Consider the following 16,443-nt stretch of genomic DNA (forward strand, 5'->3'; position numbering starts at 1 on the left):
TTTAGAAAATTACAGGATGTTAAAATAGTAAAATTTGGAGGGTGCAAGAAGAAGAAAGAAGAAAAAGGGAAAGAAAGAAAGAGAAAAAAGATTTAAAAAGAAAGAAAGGAGAATTTTTTAAAAAGAAAAAATGGGGGGGCTTATGCAATTCCTCTATATTATTCATGTGACTCAGTTCTCATAGTTCTATTTCATGTAAAGTTCTTGGTTTCATGTATGTTGGGGTTGTGAGGGCCAGAGGATAGAAGGGTAGAGGAAGAAGAATACGGATAAGAAGGCCAAAAAAAAAGATCTTTTAGAATTTCATTTCCTTTCTGCCTCTTTTCTCTTTCAGTAGATTGTCTTAACCAGGTTGAGAGGACTTGAGCCCACAGTATCGTCTCCCTCTCCTGTCTGGAGCTTCCGAGTCCTAGTCTCTCTGGTTTGCTACAGGTTTTTCACTCTTTTGTCACTAACCCCTCCCCTCCTTTGCTTATCAGGTCCTAACTGCAGGATCTCTCACCCTCAGGCTTGCTCCAGGTGGGTGGTGCCCTGGGCACCACAGGGCACCACCCACCTGGAGCAAGCTGTTCAGCTGAGAGCAGTTTTTGTGCTGGGTAGTCACTGTGCAGAGTAATCTCAGCTGGGAAGGGGGGAAGGGGAGGAAGTTGGAAACCAGGTACCTGTTCAAATGGAGGTCTACACTGATAGCCACGCCCACCAAAAAATGGCGAGAGAGGTTTTCCAAGATGGAGTCTATCTGCTTCCAGCTCTGGGGTGTCTGGTGAGGTGGGGGGAGATGGGATGGCTTTGTGCTGTGGCTAGATTGCAGCCATGTGGCCTGTGTGGGAGCAGGTGCAGCTGATTAGGTGATTCTGCTCCACCGCTTGAGAGCCATGTGCGCTAGAACTGCAGGCTTTGGGTCCGGAGTTCAGAGTCTTACTGGAACACAGAGTCTCTGATTTCTGCACAGGTGGTTGCAACTCTGATGGTTTCTGTGAAAATCTGCTGTATATTGGTCCTGTCATATGCTCTGAGATGTTATATTCAGAATAGGTGAGACCTTGTGGAGAGGCCTCCTGACTGTTTTCTTGGTTTAGTTCCACAGAGCAGCCAGAAATAGTACCTCCTCTATTCCGCCATCTTGGATCCCTTCCGAATGTGGTAAAAATTTGCTCCCATTCTGTAGGCTCTCTATTCACCTCACTGATTGTTTCCTTTGCTGAGAAGAAGCTTTTTAGTTTGAATCCATCCTATTTATTGATTCACAATTTTAATTCTTTTGCTATAGGACTCTTATTAAGGAAGTCGGGGCCTAATCCAACATGATGGAGATTTGGGCCTACTTTTTCTTCTGTTAGGTGCAGGGTCTCTGGTTGAATTCCTAGGTCCTTGACCCACTTTGAGTTGAGTTTTGAGCATGGTGAGAGATAGGGATTTAATTTTATTTGGTTGCATATGCATTTCCCATTTTCCCAGCACCATTTGTTGAAGAGGCTATCTTTTCTCCAATATATATTTTTGATGCCTTTGTCTAATATAAGATCACTGTATTTATGTGGGTTTATCTCTGTGTCCTCTATTCTGTACCATTGATCTACAAGTCTATTTTGGTGCCAATACCATGCCATTTTTGTTACTATAGTATAGTTTAAGGTCTGGTATATTGATGCCACCTGCTTCACTCTTACTGCTTAGGATTGCTTTAGCTATTCTGGGTCTCTTATTTTTCCAGATGAATTTCATGACTGTTTTTCTATTTCTATGAGGAATGTCATTGGGATTTTGATTGGAATTGCATTAAATCTGCTTTTGGTACTATGGTCATTTTGACAATATTAATTCTGCCTATCCAAGAACAAGGGAGATCTTTCCATCTTCTAAGGTAGTCTTTAATTTCTCTCTTTAGCATTCTGTACTGTACAGGTCTTTCACTTCTTTTGTTAAGTTGATTCCCCAAGGGTTTTTTGTTTGTTTGTTTTGTTTGTTTGTTTGTTTGTTTGTTTTGAGGCTATTGTAAATGGGGTAGTTTTCCCCATTTCTCTTTCAGAGGATTTGTCACTGATATACAGAAATGCCTTTGATTTATGGATGTTGATTTTTATATCCTGCTACCTTACTGAATTCATTCACCAGTTCTAGAAGTTTTCTGGTGGAATTTTTTTGGGTCTTTTAGGTATAGAATCATATCATCTGCAAATAGTACTAATTTGAGTTCATCTTTTCCTATCTATATTTCTTTAATTTCTTTCATCTGTCTCATTGCTCTGGCCAGTGTTTCAAGAACTATGTTAAATAGAAGTGGTGAAAGAGGGCATTCCCTCTCTTGTTCCATTTTTAGAGGGAACACTCTCCTGGGCCTGCCTGTGCTCCTAGACTATACTTTTGATGTCTGTTCCACTTTGATTGTTTATTGGGGGAAAAATTAATGAACACATTATTCTCTTGAGAAAGGATTCCTTGCTGAATTTCTTCACTACATAAAATTACTATTATATTACAATTTCCCATCTATAACTAGATGCCCCTCAAATGTCTGAACTCATACTTGAAATCACATCATGATCAGTTTCAATAAATGGATTCTTCAAACTCTGTTTGTTATGAAAAAATGAACCCTTAAAAAAACACAATACAAAAAAATGCTCAAATCTCTGAATAAATTTTGTTCCTACTTTTAAATGACCTCTCTGTCTTCTTTAATGGAAATGATGATGTAAAGAACCAAAATTACTTTAGTCAAAATAACCTGGTTTCTATCTCAGACTCACATTATTTAGTGGGCTCTTTCTATCCCTAAATAGGAAATAAATGTAAATTGTCAGTTTTAAATATGTATTGAATGTTTTCATTTATTAACAAATGTTGTCTTAGTTGTAATTATTATCTGTAAATATGTGAATTGAAAGTTTCAGGGCATAAAATAGTGAAAAATTAATTCTAGTCTTTTTCTATACTGAGTTCAAATTCAGTGAATAGATATGGATCCTATATTTAAAAAAGAAAAGAAAAGAAGGGAGGTGGAGTGTCAACGTCAGTCATACAAACACAGAGATACTTCTATAATATAAAGAATAAAATGTCCATTTAAAAGGAAAACATATGTATATACACACTATAGATATATATAATATATATAAATGTATATATATATTTTTTTTTTCATTCATTTCATGGACATATATTTATTCTTGAATCAGCAATTTAGAACAGACCTTTAAATTCCTTCTCCAAAATTTGTCTTCAGACAATTGCTTAGAGAATTTGCATTCTGGCACCATCTATTCATCCACTCCCTACACCGCAAACCTGAAAAATAAAAATATTTCACAGCTTTAACTGTGAATTGTATCTTCCAATTTTATCCTCTGATATCTGTTGTTGTTTATTTATTTCTTCTATAGGATTTGTGCATTTGGTTGGAGGACACGGACCTTGTTCTGGGCAAGTGGAAGTGAATTCTGGAGGAGAGTGGATTCCAGTATCTGATGGAAATTTCACACTACCCACAGCCCAGGTCATCTGTGCAGAGCTGGGGTGTGGCAAAGCTGCATCTGTCCTGGGGAACCTGCCCTTTAGAGAGGACAGTGAACAGGTCTGGGCTGAAGAGTTCCAGTGTAAAGGACAGGAGCTTGAGCTCTGGTTCTGCCCCAGAGTGCCCTGTCCTGAAGGAAGGTGTCCCCACAGAGGGACTGTGCAAGTTGTCTGCTCAGGTGAGACTCACAACAGGATGTTAATCTCCCTATGCACTCTGGGGGGGGGGGGGTAAGAAAAATGTGTGATGTTGCTAAAGCCCTGTCTTCTACCAGGATATACAGATGTTCGGCTCATGAAAAATGGCAGCTCTCAGTGTGAGGGTCAAGTGGAGATGAAGACCTCTGGAGGCTGGAGAACACTCTGTGCCTCCCACTGGAATATGGCCAATGCCAATGTTGTCTGCCGTCAACTGGGCTGTGGAGTCGCCATCTCCACCCCAAAGGGAGCATACTTTGTGGAAGGAGGAGATGAGATCTGGAGAGACCGATTTCACTGCTCAGGGTCTGAGTCCTTCCTGTGGAATTGTCCTGTGACTGCCCTGGGTGTTCCTGCTTGTGCCCATGGAAACACAGCCTCTGTGGTCTGCTCAGGTAAGACAGGTCAGGGCTGGATGGTACTAGAGTGATGTGTCTCTAAGAGCAGACAGCGTGGAGAGCTGACTTCAAAAATGAAACATTCTGTGGTAAAATAGGATTCCTCTAAATGATCATTCATCTTTCAGGCCTTGTCAAGTGGTATTAAGAGCAATATTTTTAAGTAAGCCTTTTTATTTTTTCAAATTCGTGGACAACAATGTATAACAATGAATGACAACTCTGTTGTGTTCCTCTTCTGGGCCATCAGAGAGTATCAGCAGCTCCCAGGAGTAACCTTCACATCTCTCCAGTCACTATGCCCTCCTCCTTTCCAAAGAAGATCACTCTAACTTCTGCAAAATATTTTTGCACATCTTGAGCTTTATGTAAAATCATACAGTATGTTCTTTTTTCATGTCTACTATGACTCAACATAATGTTTAGAATTCACCCATGTCTTTATTTTTAGTCAAGCTTCATTTATTTTTATTGCTGTAGAGTTTTCTGCCAAATAACCACAGAATCATGTGTTGATCTATTCAAATGAGGTAGAGGTTTGAGTTGTTTGCATTTTTTGAGTATCCAAATAATGATCCTACAAATTATCATGTCAGTATCTTTTAGTGCAAATATGGATATATTTGTATATGATTTTTAATCCTTGTCCTTTTAGTTTTCCTCCCTTAATATGGATTCTATTTTTGGAGTCAAATTCTTGTTCTCAGTGAAACACGGAATGTCAATATTCCCTGTACACTTAGTGTTCTAATGTCCATTTTTAATTTTTTTTGTTGTAAATGGACATATTGCCTATATTTTATTTTTTAATTTTTTATTGTGTGGTGCTAAAGATTGAAGCCAGTTCCTCAGACACTCTTAGACAAGGGCTCTGCCACTAGGCTACAGCCTCAACCCCTCTGTTTTCATTTTTTAATTGATTTTATTTTTTTAAATACACGACAGCAGAATGTATTACAATTCTTTTTTATCTTTTATTGAATTTATTTTTTTAAATACACGACAGCAGTGGAATGCATTACAATTCTTATTACACATTTAGAGCACAATTCTTTATATCTTTGTATATAAAGTATGTTCACACCAACTCATGTCTTTATACATGTACTTTTTTGTATTATAATTCTTATTACACATATATACCACAATTTTTCATATCTCTGTTCATATACAAATTATGTTGACACCCAGTTCATGTCTTCGTACATGCACTTTGGATAATAATGTCCATCACATTTCACCATCCTAGCTAATCCCCTGCCTCCTCCCTTTCCCTCTCTCCACTCTTCCCTATCTAGAATTCATATATTCCTCCCATGTCCCCCTCCCTACTCCACTATGGGTCAGCCTCCTTATACAGAGAAAATATTCGGCATTTTTTAGGGGGGGCGGGGATTGGCTAACTTCACTTAGCATTATCTTCTCCAATGCCATCCATTTACCTGCAAATACCATGATTTTATTCTCTTTTATTGCTGAGTAAAATTCCATTGTGTATATATGCCACATTTTTTATCCATTCATCTATTGTCATTTTAAATAGAACCGTGCTATCATAAGATCATAAAAATATTCTCCAAGAGGGTCTTATACATGTTTAATTACTTTTCTTTTACATATAATTGCATAATGTTTCTGGGGTTGGTATTGTACATATGGGGTGTGTGGTGTGAATATAGTCTCACATTATTGTTTGGATATCCAATTGACTCAGAATCATTACTGAAAAGCCCTTTCCCCACTGTGGTCCACCATTGAAATACTCAGGGTGCAGATATTTCTGATTTTTGCTCTATACTCTGTTTTGTTCCATTCTGTCATTTTCTATGCTTGTAGCCATGCATGCCTCCTTAATTATTATAACTTTACAGCAGTCTGATTAACATTTTTAAAGAGTACTGTTCTAATTGTGTTGTTTTTCCTGCCCGGTGCATTGGTCATACTCGGTATTGTGCATTTTACATAAATTTTATAAACGACTTGATATATTTAATACAATAAAAACATCATGGTCTTTAGACTGAGTTTTGATTTGACCCAAACATCAATATGGAGCTAATTAACTTATAATGTATATCTCTAGTTTCTCTCAGAGATTATACATAACTTTTACTAGGTGTATTCTTGGTATTTTATGTTTATGATGGTTTAGTGTTTCTTTTAGTGAAATGTCCTAGGAATTAATTCTACTAGTGTTTTTGTCAGCTTTTTAGCTGCTGTGACAAAAAGGCCTGAGAAGAACAACTTTCAGAGAAAAGTTTTATTTTGAAGTTCATGGCTTCAGAGGTCTCAGTATTTAGATAGCTGACTTCATTTCCTGGGCCTCGAGGTAAAACAGAATATCATGGTGGAAGAGTGTAGCAGGAGAAGGCAGGTCAAGAGATGGCCACCAAGAAGCAGAAATAGGGAGAACTCTGCTCAACAAGGACAATATATAAACCCCAAAGACAGACCACCAGGCACCTACCTCATCCAGCCACACCCTACCTGCCTATAGTCAGCACTCAGTTAATATTATCAGAGGATTAATGTGCTGATTAGGTTAAGGCTCATATACTCTGATCATTTAATTTTTAAACTTTCTTGCATTGTGTCACACATGAGCTTTTGGAGGACACCCAGTATCTAAAATATAACTACTAGTTTTCAGCTTCGCTTTTTTATGGCTTTGTTTTTCTTCTTTCTCTTTCTGTTTTTTAAATTTTTTTATTCTTTGATAATTTTAGAAATCTGAATAAGCTTCAAAGATAGTATAAAATTCCCAAGTAACCTAACACATATTTCTCAATACTATTATTTTTCTGTATTATCCTATAATTATGCCATATTTATCCCTGAATATATAAAATATTTTTAGTGGTTAGTTAAGAGTAAGTGGATAAGGTGATATGTCCCCTCAGTCTTCACATATTTTCAAGATTTTCTTACATGTATGATATGTCAAGATCATTGTATTGTCATGTGTAACTAATAAAAATAAATAAGTTTTAAAAAAAGATTTTCTTACATAATCACAGTGTCATTGCCAAATTCCATAAAGTAACTGTTGGCTTCCACATATAATGGAGAACTTGTAGTACTTTTCTTTCTGTGTCTGGGTTATTGAACTTAACATGATATCCTACAGTTCCTACCATTTGATGCAAAAGGCAGGACTCCATTTTGTTTATGACTGTATTTATACCACATTTGCTTCATGAATTTGTCTTTCAATGGGCACCTGATTCCATATAGTAGCTATTGTGAATAGTGCCACAGTAAACATGGGAATATACGATTACTGTTTCAGAGTAAATGTAATTGTCCTGGTTGCTATTGCTTTTTAATCCATTCCTCCCCCCCACCAAAAAAAAAATAGTGACACCAATAAAGAATTCATTTTATTTTGCCCATGATTTCCAGATTCACAAATTTGGCAAGGGCTCTTGGCAGTTGCCATTTGTGGTCTCATGAGGTTGCACTTGGATCTCATCTGGAGCTGAGGTCATTGTAGACTTGACCAAGCTGGGAATCCAGGACAGTTCATTCACATGGCTAGTAGCTTGAAGTTCACCTGGTGTTGCTGACAGAACCACCTGCAAATGCTCTCTCCAACATGATAGTCTCTACAGAGTAGATTTCCCATAAAGCAAACATACTACTAAGTGAAGAGGAGGAGGCATGACTTTCTTAGCAAGGTTCTTAAGTCAAGCTGTGCTGGCTTCACCACATTCTGTTGTATATAGACAACTCACTCCTGTCAGCCCAGATTGGAGGGAAGGAGAAATGGACTGCATAGATCAATAGATAGAGTGTCACAGATACTGTGGGTATTTTTTTAAATGACAGGTGTGTTAAATATCTCACTTTGTGTATTTTCTAATTTATACTTTTGCACTACCACTAATGGCCTTAATACCTAAAACTTGTAGAGTATATAGGAATGTTAGGTTCTCTCACCATGTCTCTTCATTTCCTATTATATTTCCTATGTTTTTGTCTTTCTGTTCTTCACTCTGTATTTTCCCACTTACTATTTATATTTTGTACTGATCTACATTATTGTTACACTTATCCTCTGGTTTCTCATTTTTAGCTACTGACTTTTTATTGGTTCTTTTTAATAATATTAACTCTCAAATATTTGTTGGATTTTTGTGATCATTTCTCTACCAAAATTCCCATCATGTCATTTATTGATTCTTTTTTTTTTTTTTTGGTGTGTGTGTGTGTGTGTATGTGGTGCTGGGGATTGAACCCAGAGCCTTGTGCATGCAAGGCAAGCGCTCTACAAACTGAGCTATACCCCAGCCTTCCCATCATGTCATTTAATTTACAAAATGTAATTGTGATTATTTTAATTACCTATAAAGTAATTCACCAGGACCACCCTCTGAAAATCTTTCCCTTTTTTCTCCTTTGTTCACTTCATTTTCTTCCTAAACGCTTTTATAATTGTGGTTGTTTTTGTTTTGTTTTTTCTTGACAAACATTGTATTTGAAAAATATTTCTTCCTACAAAACATTCATAAATGATTTTATTTTGCTTTTTCAATTCACTTTATTTAGGGTAGATCACATTATACAAAGAAAAGTGAAATGGTGAGTTATTGGGCACTCATTCCTATGACAAAAAATCTTTTAGTTCACAAAATATGATACAAGTTTTCTGAATGTTTAAAAGGATTCTCCTCTTTGGTCTACCCTAATTTTTACTAGTATACTCACAGGAAAATGTGGCAAATATGCTGAGATTTTTCAGAGTCTCAACTACTACCTTTGAATGGTCAAATACCTCCAGGACAAAATAACTGATGTTAGTTTTTACTTTTCCCTGAACTAGATTCCAAAAAGTCTTTCTTCCCTGGGAGATATGCAGTGCTCTTAAGCAGCACTAATATATTCACACTTTCTATAGTCATTCCTGGTACTTGATTTAAAAAAAAAAAAAAAGTGTGTCAAAAGCCACAGCAGAAATCTTAAATAGAAGATGAGCTCTGGAGATAGAAAATAACTAATAGTGGGCTTTAGTTTTGAGATATCATCACTAGGTTATTGTCTAGTTTAATTCAGTTTCCTTTTCTCTAAACCTTTTGGTAGGAAACCAGACCCAGCTGCTGCTCCAGTGCAATGACTCCTGGTCTGACCCAGCAGGCTCTGCAGCCTCAGAGGGCCACAATGCCAACTGCTCAGGTGAGCAAGGACTCCAGCACCAGAGCCTTCCCAATCACTGTATAACTGCCCACTGACATGACCCTGTCTCTCAGACAGCAGACAGCTCCGCCTGGTGGACGGGGGCAGTCCCTGTGCAGGGAGAGTGGAGATCCTGCAGCAGGGTTCCTGGGGCTCCATCTGTGATGACAGCTGGGACCTGAGTGATGCCCACGTGGTGTGCAGACAGCTGGGCTGTGGAGTGGCCCTGGAGGCCACCATCTCTGCTCACTTTGGAGAGGGATCAGGGCCCATCTGGCTGGATGAAGTGAACTGCACAGGAGAGGAGACCCACGTGTGGCAGTGCCCTTCCCAGGGCTGGGGGCAGCACAACTGCAGTCACAAGGATGATGCTGGGGTCATCTGCTCAGGTCTGCTCCACACACTGTGCATAGGCTGGGAGGGCAAGAGAGGGTCTGTGCATGAGCTCTTTCTCGTCCAGTGAGGAGATCCACGGAACAGGGTAGAGGAAAGTGTGGCTGCAGAGTCGCTAATCAAGACCTCCTGAGACCAAGCAGGAAGCAGGTCTGCTTATATTGCACATTTATATATATTTAATTTATATATATTTAGGCAGTAAATATATATAAATTAAATATATTTTTATTTGTATATATCCAGGCAGTAGCTAAACAGATTACAGGCAGCTACCAATGCAATTTATGCTGTCATTGCAATGACCAATTGAGGAGTGGGCCATGGAGCAAGCACAGGGACTGCAACACATGGCCCCACACCCAGTGCTATGCCTATGGGGTAAGCGGCCTGCCGCTCACACGCCTAGCATGAGGGGAATGGCCTGCCACTCAGATGCCCTTAATGTATGCCATGTATGGAGTACTCCATGCACCTCTCCCCAAGGTCTACAGGATGGTGTCTGAGCCCTAGGACAGGGATGAGGACAGAGGAAAGGGAAGGACAGTTCCTGTTCTTCCAGCAGAGAAGATGAGGTGCTTTCATTTACTGCTGCAGCAACTGAGCTTCTGCTCCTTCCTTCTCAGCACTGTCCCCTGACACAGTCATTCTCTACAGTGTTCATTTAAAGCAGTCATCATTCTTCTGTGACATGTGGGAGCAACATCCTGACCCACTGAATTAGTTTTATATTCCTGCTGTAACAAGTTACCATAGACTGAGTGGTCAAAACAACACAAATTTATCGTCTTACAGTGTGTAGGTTAGAATTTTGACCTGGGTCTGTCTGGGCTATAAATAAGGTGTCAGCAGGCTATAACAGCTGAAGCTCTGGGAAGACTCCATTCTAGCCTTTTTCAGCTTCTAGAAGTTGTCTGAATTCCTTGTATCATGGCCCCTTTCCTCTTCAATACAATAGCATTGCAACATTCTGACCATTATTCCATGTTCACATTTTCCTCCGATGAGGATCAGAAAGAATTATCTGCTTTTGACCATACAGGTCAAAGGATATAATTAGATTGTGCTCACCTATTAATCCAGGAAGATCCAGAATGATCCATAAAAGGATTTCTTTAAATCTGTCTGAAAAGCTCTTTTGCAATGAGGTAAAATATTCACAGGCTCTGAGGATCAGGGAGTGGACATATTTGGATCTCCACAATTCTGCCACCCTCTCTCCCACCCTTCTCTTCTAGGGTCTGTCAGATGGATGGTCAGATAGTAGATAAAGAGTTTACTTCCTGGAAAGCCCCCAAATCAGTATTCCTGCCTATTCGTTTGCTAATATGACATTGTTATAGAAACAGAAAGAGAGGTACAAGTTAGCAAAACAGGTTAGAGGGACAAAAAAATTTTCAGTCTTCCACCTAGTGGGCACTTCCTCAGGACAGTCAGCAAGGAGCATTCACTACTTAGGAATAATAAAATTTACCACATACAAAAAAGGATGTTGTGTCCGCTGAGAACTAAAAAATAAATATTAAAAAAAAAAAACACAGCAGTAAGAGTTGAATGCTTACTGTGCCCTGTTTTCCTCCTCTTGCTTTCAGAATTCCTGGCCCTCAGGCTGGTGAGCAAGGACCAGGAGTGTGCTGGGTGGCTGGAGGTTTTCTACAACAACACCTGGGGCAGTGTCTGCCACAGACCCATGGAAGCTGTGACCTTGTCCGTGATCTGCAGACAGCTTGGCTGTGGGGACAGTGGGACCCTGGATTTCTTGGTTCCTTCCAGGGAAGGTTCTAGACCCCGCTGGGTGGATGGAATTCGCTGTCGGGAAACTGATACCTCTCTCTGGCAGTGTCCTTCTGAGCCCTGGAAACACCAATCTTGCCCTTCAAATGAGGAAGCTCATATCACGTGTACAGGTGACCTGTGTATTTGTACTATAAAAATTACTATTACTAAAAAGTACTATAAAAATTCAGTAATAATCATTTAAACTTAATAACAAGTTAAAAAGCAATAGATAAAGGAAAGAATAAATACAAAAAGAACAATAAAGTAAATTAATAAGGAAAAATTAATTTGAAAAGGAAGGCTACAGAAGAAAATACCTTCTCTTTAGAAGAATAAAGGGGATATAAATATAAGAAGATATCTATTTTATATAAAGAAAATATGAGAAAAAAAGAGAAAAATCCATTTAAAGAATTTTAAAATGCATTAAATATGTAATAGTAAGGAAAATATAAAAATGTAATATTAAAAAAGAAAAATGTGCATCAAAAATTCTTCCCAGACAAAATACTGGCAGGCAGAGAACTCTTACCTGTCATTTAACATTTGAATCCACCAAGTATGTGGGTTTAATAGGCTAAAAAAGAAACCAGTTGTCATTCTTTTGAATTTCCATCAAAAAAGCTAGGATATGGTCTGATATGCCTGCTCACTTAGCTCCTCATTTCCTGCATGGAGGTTAAGGAATGTTGATGGTGCAGGCCATAATCATGCTGAAGGGGTTCTGTTTGCAAATGTGGGGGCATAGCAGAAGTCAAAGTCACCATAAGCCCTTCCTTCAGGAGTTTGTGGACCCAAATGTGGGCACACAATTGCTCTAGAGATCTCATGCCCATGGGGCATGCCAAGTGTCCTAGTCTTGGTGAATCCTTGGAACACCTGTAAAAAGTGGTATAAGCAATCAAACCACTTAAGCTCCACCCTAGAGATGGGGCACAAAATGTGGTGAATTGCTAGGTGTGGTCTCTGAGCTCTCAGACATGGCCCGTGTGTGCAACCATATGAGACTAGAATCACTCCTCTTCATATAAAGAAGGATCACATATCAATGAGAACTTTAGTGCCTCCTCTGCCACTATCTCAGTGTGTTTCTGGCAGTCACTCTTCCTATCTGAGAATGTAGGTGGTCACTCTTCCACCCAGTCACTGTGGAGGGGTGACCCAGAGATGTTGAATTATGACTAAACCTATATCTTATAATCCCAGCACAGTTTAGCCCGTACAATGGGTACCTTCTCAAGATGACCCCCACTCACAGCACTCTGAGAGCTTGCTGAGCAATGTGATCAGTTTTTTCTCTAAAACTCTCTTTTGTGCGAGAAGAGTCCCTCTCAGAACAACACTCCAAACTTGATCTAAAGCTTGTAAGAACCATGTGTTTCTCCCATAGGTAAGATAGTTAGAGTTGAAGTTATAAACTACCTTGTACTTTTCTCTGGGTTTGTCGTTTCTTTACTGGTACCCAATTTTCTTCCTCTTTCTCTTCTCAGAATACAGTTTCCCCTGTGTTCCCTGACTCTTGTCACTCACAGAATCACAAAAAGGGTACTTCTATTCTGCCATTTGCCTCCTCATCAAGAACTCCTGGCAGGAAGTTGAAGCACAGATTAGATATATTTGGGGGGAAAGTAACATTCTATGATTCCTAGTGGCATTTGGGCAATGTCACTATCTGACATCATCTATTTGGGGAGGTTGCCCAATATACCTATAATAAACATAAATTTGAAATTAAATATCCATATTTGAACTATGAAGCCTAGACTCATTAGTAAAATATATTGCATTAACTCTGATTTGTCTTATGATCCATTCATTTTTCAGTCTTAATGTCTATCTAATTGCATTTTTTTCCTGGATTCATGGCTGTCAGCTGAAACACCTGATGATCTTATCTCCGTTTCCTACTCCATCCCCTGTGCTCTCATCCTTCCAAATCTCAGGTCATGGGCACTGAGGAGTATGTGCTTATAAGAAATGAATTCAGATAATGGCCCATTACAGTAACTCTTAGAAACCACTCAGAAAAAAACACATTGAGCTACTTAAAGTAGGAATCTTGGCATTTCTCCAATTGTTTTTTCACATGATATGCAGAAATCTACCAATAACAAGTTTTACTCTGATCATATCTACATAATAACTTCTGCCTAAGACTGGTCACTTGATTATGTTGTGATCAATTCCATTTCTTATTTTTTTTAAATTAATTCTCCAATATGTTATGGTAGAAACTGAGACTTAGCTGCTACCATAGTACAATGAATGTCTTAACAGCACATTCTGCATTCTGAAAGTAATTCTGCCAACTACTTGGGTGGGAGAGAAAGTACCACTTGATAAGAGAACATTTCTCATTCTCTTTGTAAATACAATCATTGACATGATTCTTTCTCCTCAGAGAGCCCACAGCTCCGCCTGGTGGATGGGAGCAGTCGATGTGCAGGCAAAGTGGAGATCCTTCACCAGCATTCCTGGGGTACTGTCTGTGGTGACAGCTGGGACCTGAAAGATTCTCAAGTGGTATGCAGACAAATGGGCTGTGGAGAGGCCTTCAATGCCTGGCTCTATGCACAAGTTGAAGAGGGATCAAGGCCCATCTGGCTGACACAGCTGGCATGCACAGGAGAGGAGGCCTACTTGTGGAATTGCCCTTCCCTGGGCTGGGGAAAGAACAAATGTGAGCCCTATGATGATGCAGGTGTCATCTGCTCAGGTATTGTCAATGCATTCTCCACTACCTAAGAGAAAGGAAAGTTCCAGGATGTAGTGTCTGATCCCTGGGGGAATAAGATGAATTGTCCAGAGAGGAGTAGGAGGTCCCTCCTCAATCAGTAGATTCAGGGATAACAATGAATGATGGGCTTCATCTATTACTGTCTTGTAAATCTCTAATAGTGTCCTTTCCCTTCTCAGCTCTCTTATTTGACAAGATATTTTTTGTAGAGTATTTCAATATAAAATCAATCTTTATAATTTTATTCCTCTAATTTACTATTTTTAGGATTAGCACACAGGTTAGCACACAGACTCTGTTTGCAGAAATTTTCAAAGGACAAATGATCATGAGGCCCTACTTTCCTCAGTTGAACTGAGTGTTTGTAACGTAGAGTCAGAGATATTTTTGCATTGGCTTAGTAGGTATATGGGCACAGGGATTAAACACATCACAAGGGAATTTATATGCTACTGGAAAGTTGCAATTCTCCTTTCCAGATTCAAACATCAGAATTCTTAGTTCATTGGTAGGAAGGGCCAGAGAACTGTGAGTGAAATGTTGGGAGTCACAATTTTTCCTTCTATCAGTACTACAGTAGATTGTCTCTACATTTCTGTTTCAAGCAATTTCTGTACAAACTCATATTGGGAGGTGAATTTAACACTGTGCTCCCAGATCAATGTTGAAAGCAATAAAATATTAATGCATGTTTTTTATGGTAAGAGATTATGTAGTTTAGGACTTAGATCAAGATGGTTATTAAGTGATCTCCCACAAATACACCACATAAAACTTTTCACAGAACAAATGGCTTGATAGGAGAAAATAAACCAGGTGTGTGAAAAGAAAAGAAACAAGTGAGTGCCTGCTTTTATGATAATTAAAAAAAAGACACAATAAAGGAAAGAGGAAATGTTGCCCTTTCCCATAATTCAAGGAAAACAATGTAAGTGTCCCAACGTGAAGGACAATGCCTCCTTCTTTTGGAATGGAAAGGTAATTAAGTCCAGGCCTTAGATGTGTAACTCAGGACTAGGAAGATACCCCGTAGAGCACAACACGCCTCATCCCCCATGCCAATAAACTCAGACTGAGACTCTGGAACTGTGTTTAATTAGACAGCAGAGAGACTGTCTCCACCAATGCTCCTCCAACCTATCTTAACGACAATAAAAAATCAAGTCTCCACTTGCTAAGAAGCAAGATTCAAAAACAGAAGGATTTTGTCTTAGATCAAAATGCCAGGTCCACCATGGTGATACTCAGCACTCAGTAGGAATTAGAGACCTCAAAGTTGTCACAGAACTCATAGAGCAAGAGCTGTGTGCTGATGGGACAGACTCAAGAAGAACCCGTGGTTGGTTGCAAGAGTCTTGGTCCATCAGTCCACTTCAACAGTAGGCAGCTCATAGCATTAAGGGCCTTGGTCCCTCCCCAGTTCTGTGTTGCCTTGGCAGGCTGTGGTCTCAGTGTGTGACAGCATTGCAGTGTTGGTGGCCACAGGACCACCCTCCTCATTGCTTCCCAAAGCCCCAAGCAGCACACTATGGAAAGTGTGTTTGGGGGTGAAATTTAGTTGGGCACCCAGATTTGACCTGGAGACTTGGGATCTTTACATATTATAATAAGCTCTCAAAGATGAAGGATAAAGAGTCTCAAGCAATCAAAAGAAATAAACAACACATAAGGGTGTCCTAACTTACTTGACAGTGAACTTCTCAACAGGAAACATGTAGACCTGAAGTGAGTGTCATGAAATTTTCATAGAACCGAAGAATAAATCTGCCAATCAAAAATACAGAACATGGCAAAACTGTCCTTTACAGAAAAATACAAAGACATTTTCAGACAGCTCCACATAAAGTTAACATATAATGCAGCAATTCACTGCTGAGCATATATCCAAAGGAAATGAAATTAGGATGTTGAAAAGACATCTGTACTCCCATGTTTATGGCAGTGCTACTAACAGTAGCTAGGAAAGGGAAACAATGTAAGTTTCCATCAACTAATACATGGATACAATGAAGTACATTTACATAATGGAATACTCTTCATCCAAAAAAAGTAAAAAATAAAAAGGAATAAAATATTTTCTTTTTTTTTTATCCAACTTTTTTTTTTTAAATTTTTTATTGTGGGTTGTTCAAAACATTACAAATTTCTTGACATATCATATTCGACACTTTGATTCAAGTGGGTTATGAACTCCCACCTTCACCCCATACACAGATTGCAGAATCACATCAGTTACACATCCATTGATTTACA

General features: G+C 38.9%; 2 protein-coding genes across 2 annotated transcripts in view; both read left to right on the forward strand.

Annotated features, from left to right (window-relative positions):
* LOC107154878 (antigen WC1.1-like) overlaps positions 1–9,744 on the forward strand; it is a 55,530-nt gene extending 45,786 nt beyond the window's left edge. Inside the window, exons 5-8 of the mRNA XM_048787561.1 lie at positions 3,384–3,692; positions 3,789–4,106; positions 9,189–9,281; positions 9,356–9,744. Coding sequence (XP_048643518.1) covers positions 3,384–3,692; positions 3,789–4,106; positions 9,189–9,281; positions 9,356–9,744 — 1,109 coding nt within the window. The remainder of the gene's footprint in view (positions 1–3,383; positions 3,693–3,788; positions 4,107–9,188; positions 9,282–9,355) is intronic.
* A 1,539-nt stretch (positions 9,745–11,283) lies between these two features.
* Positions 11,284–16,443, forward strand: part of LOC107154879 (antigen WC1.1-like) — a 62,327-nt gene continuing 57,167 nt past the window's right edge. The window contains 2 exon segments of the mRNA XM_048787562.1: positions 11,284–11,581; positions 13,855–14,169. Of these exon segments, the coding sequence (XP_048643519.1) occupies positions 11,365–11,581; positions 13,855–14,169 (532 nt within the window). The 5' untranslated portion in view covers positions 11,284–11,364.

Source organism: Marmota marmota, unplaced genomic scaffold (genome assembly GCF_001458135.2).
Source record: "Marmota marmota marmota unplaced genomic scaffold, marMar, whole genome shotgun sequence".
Classification (NCBI taxonomy): domain Eukaryota; kingdom Metazoa; phylum Chordata; class Mammalia; order Rodentia; family Sciuridae; genus Marmota; species Marmota marmota.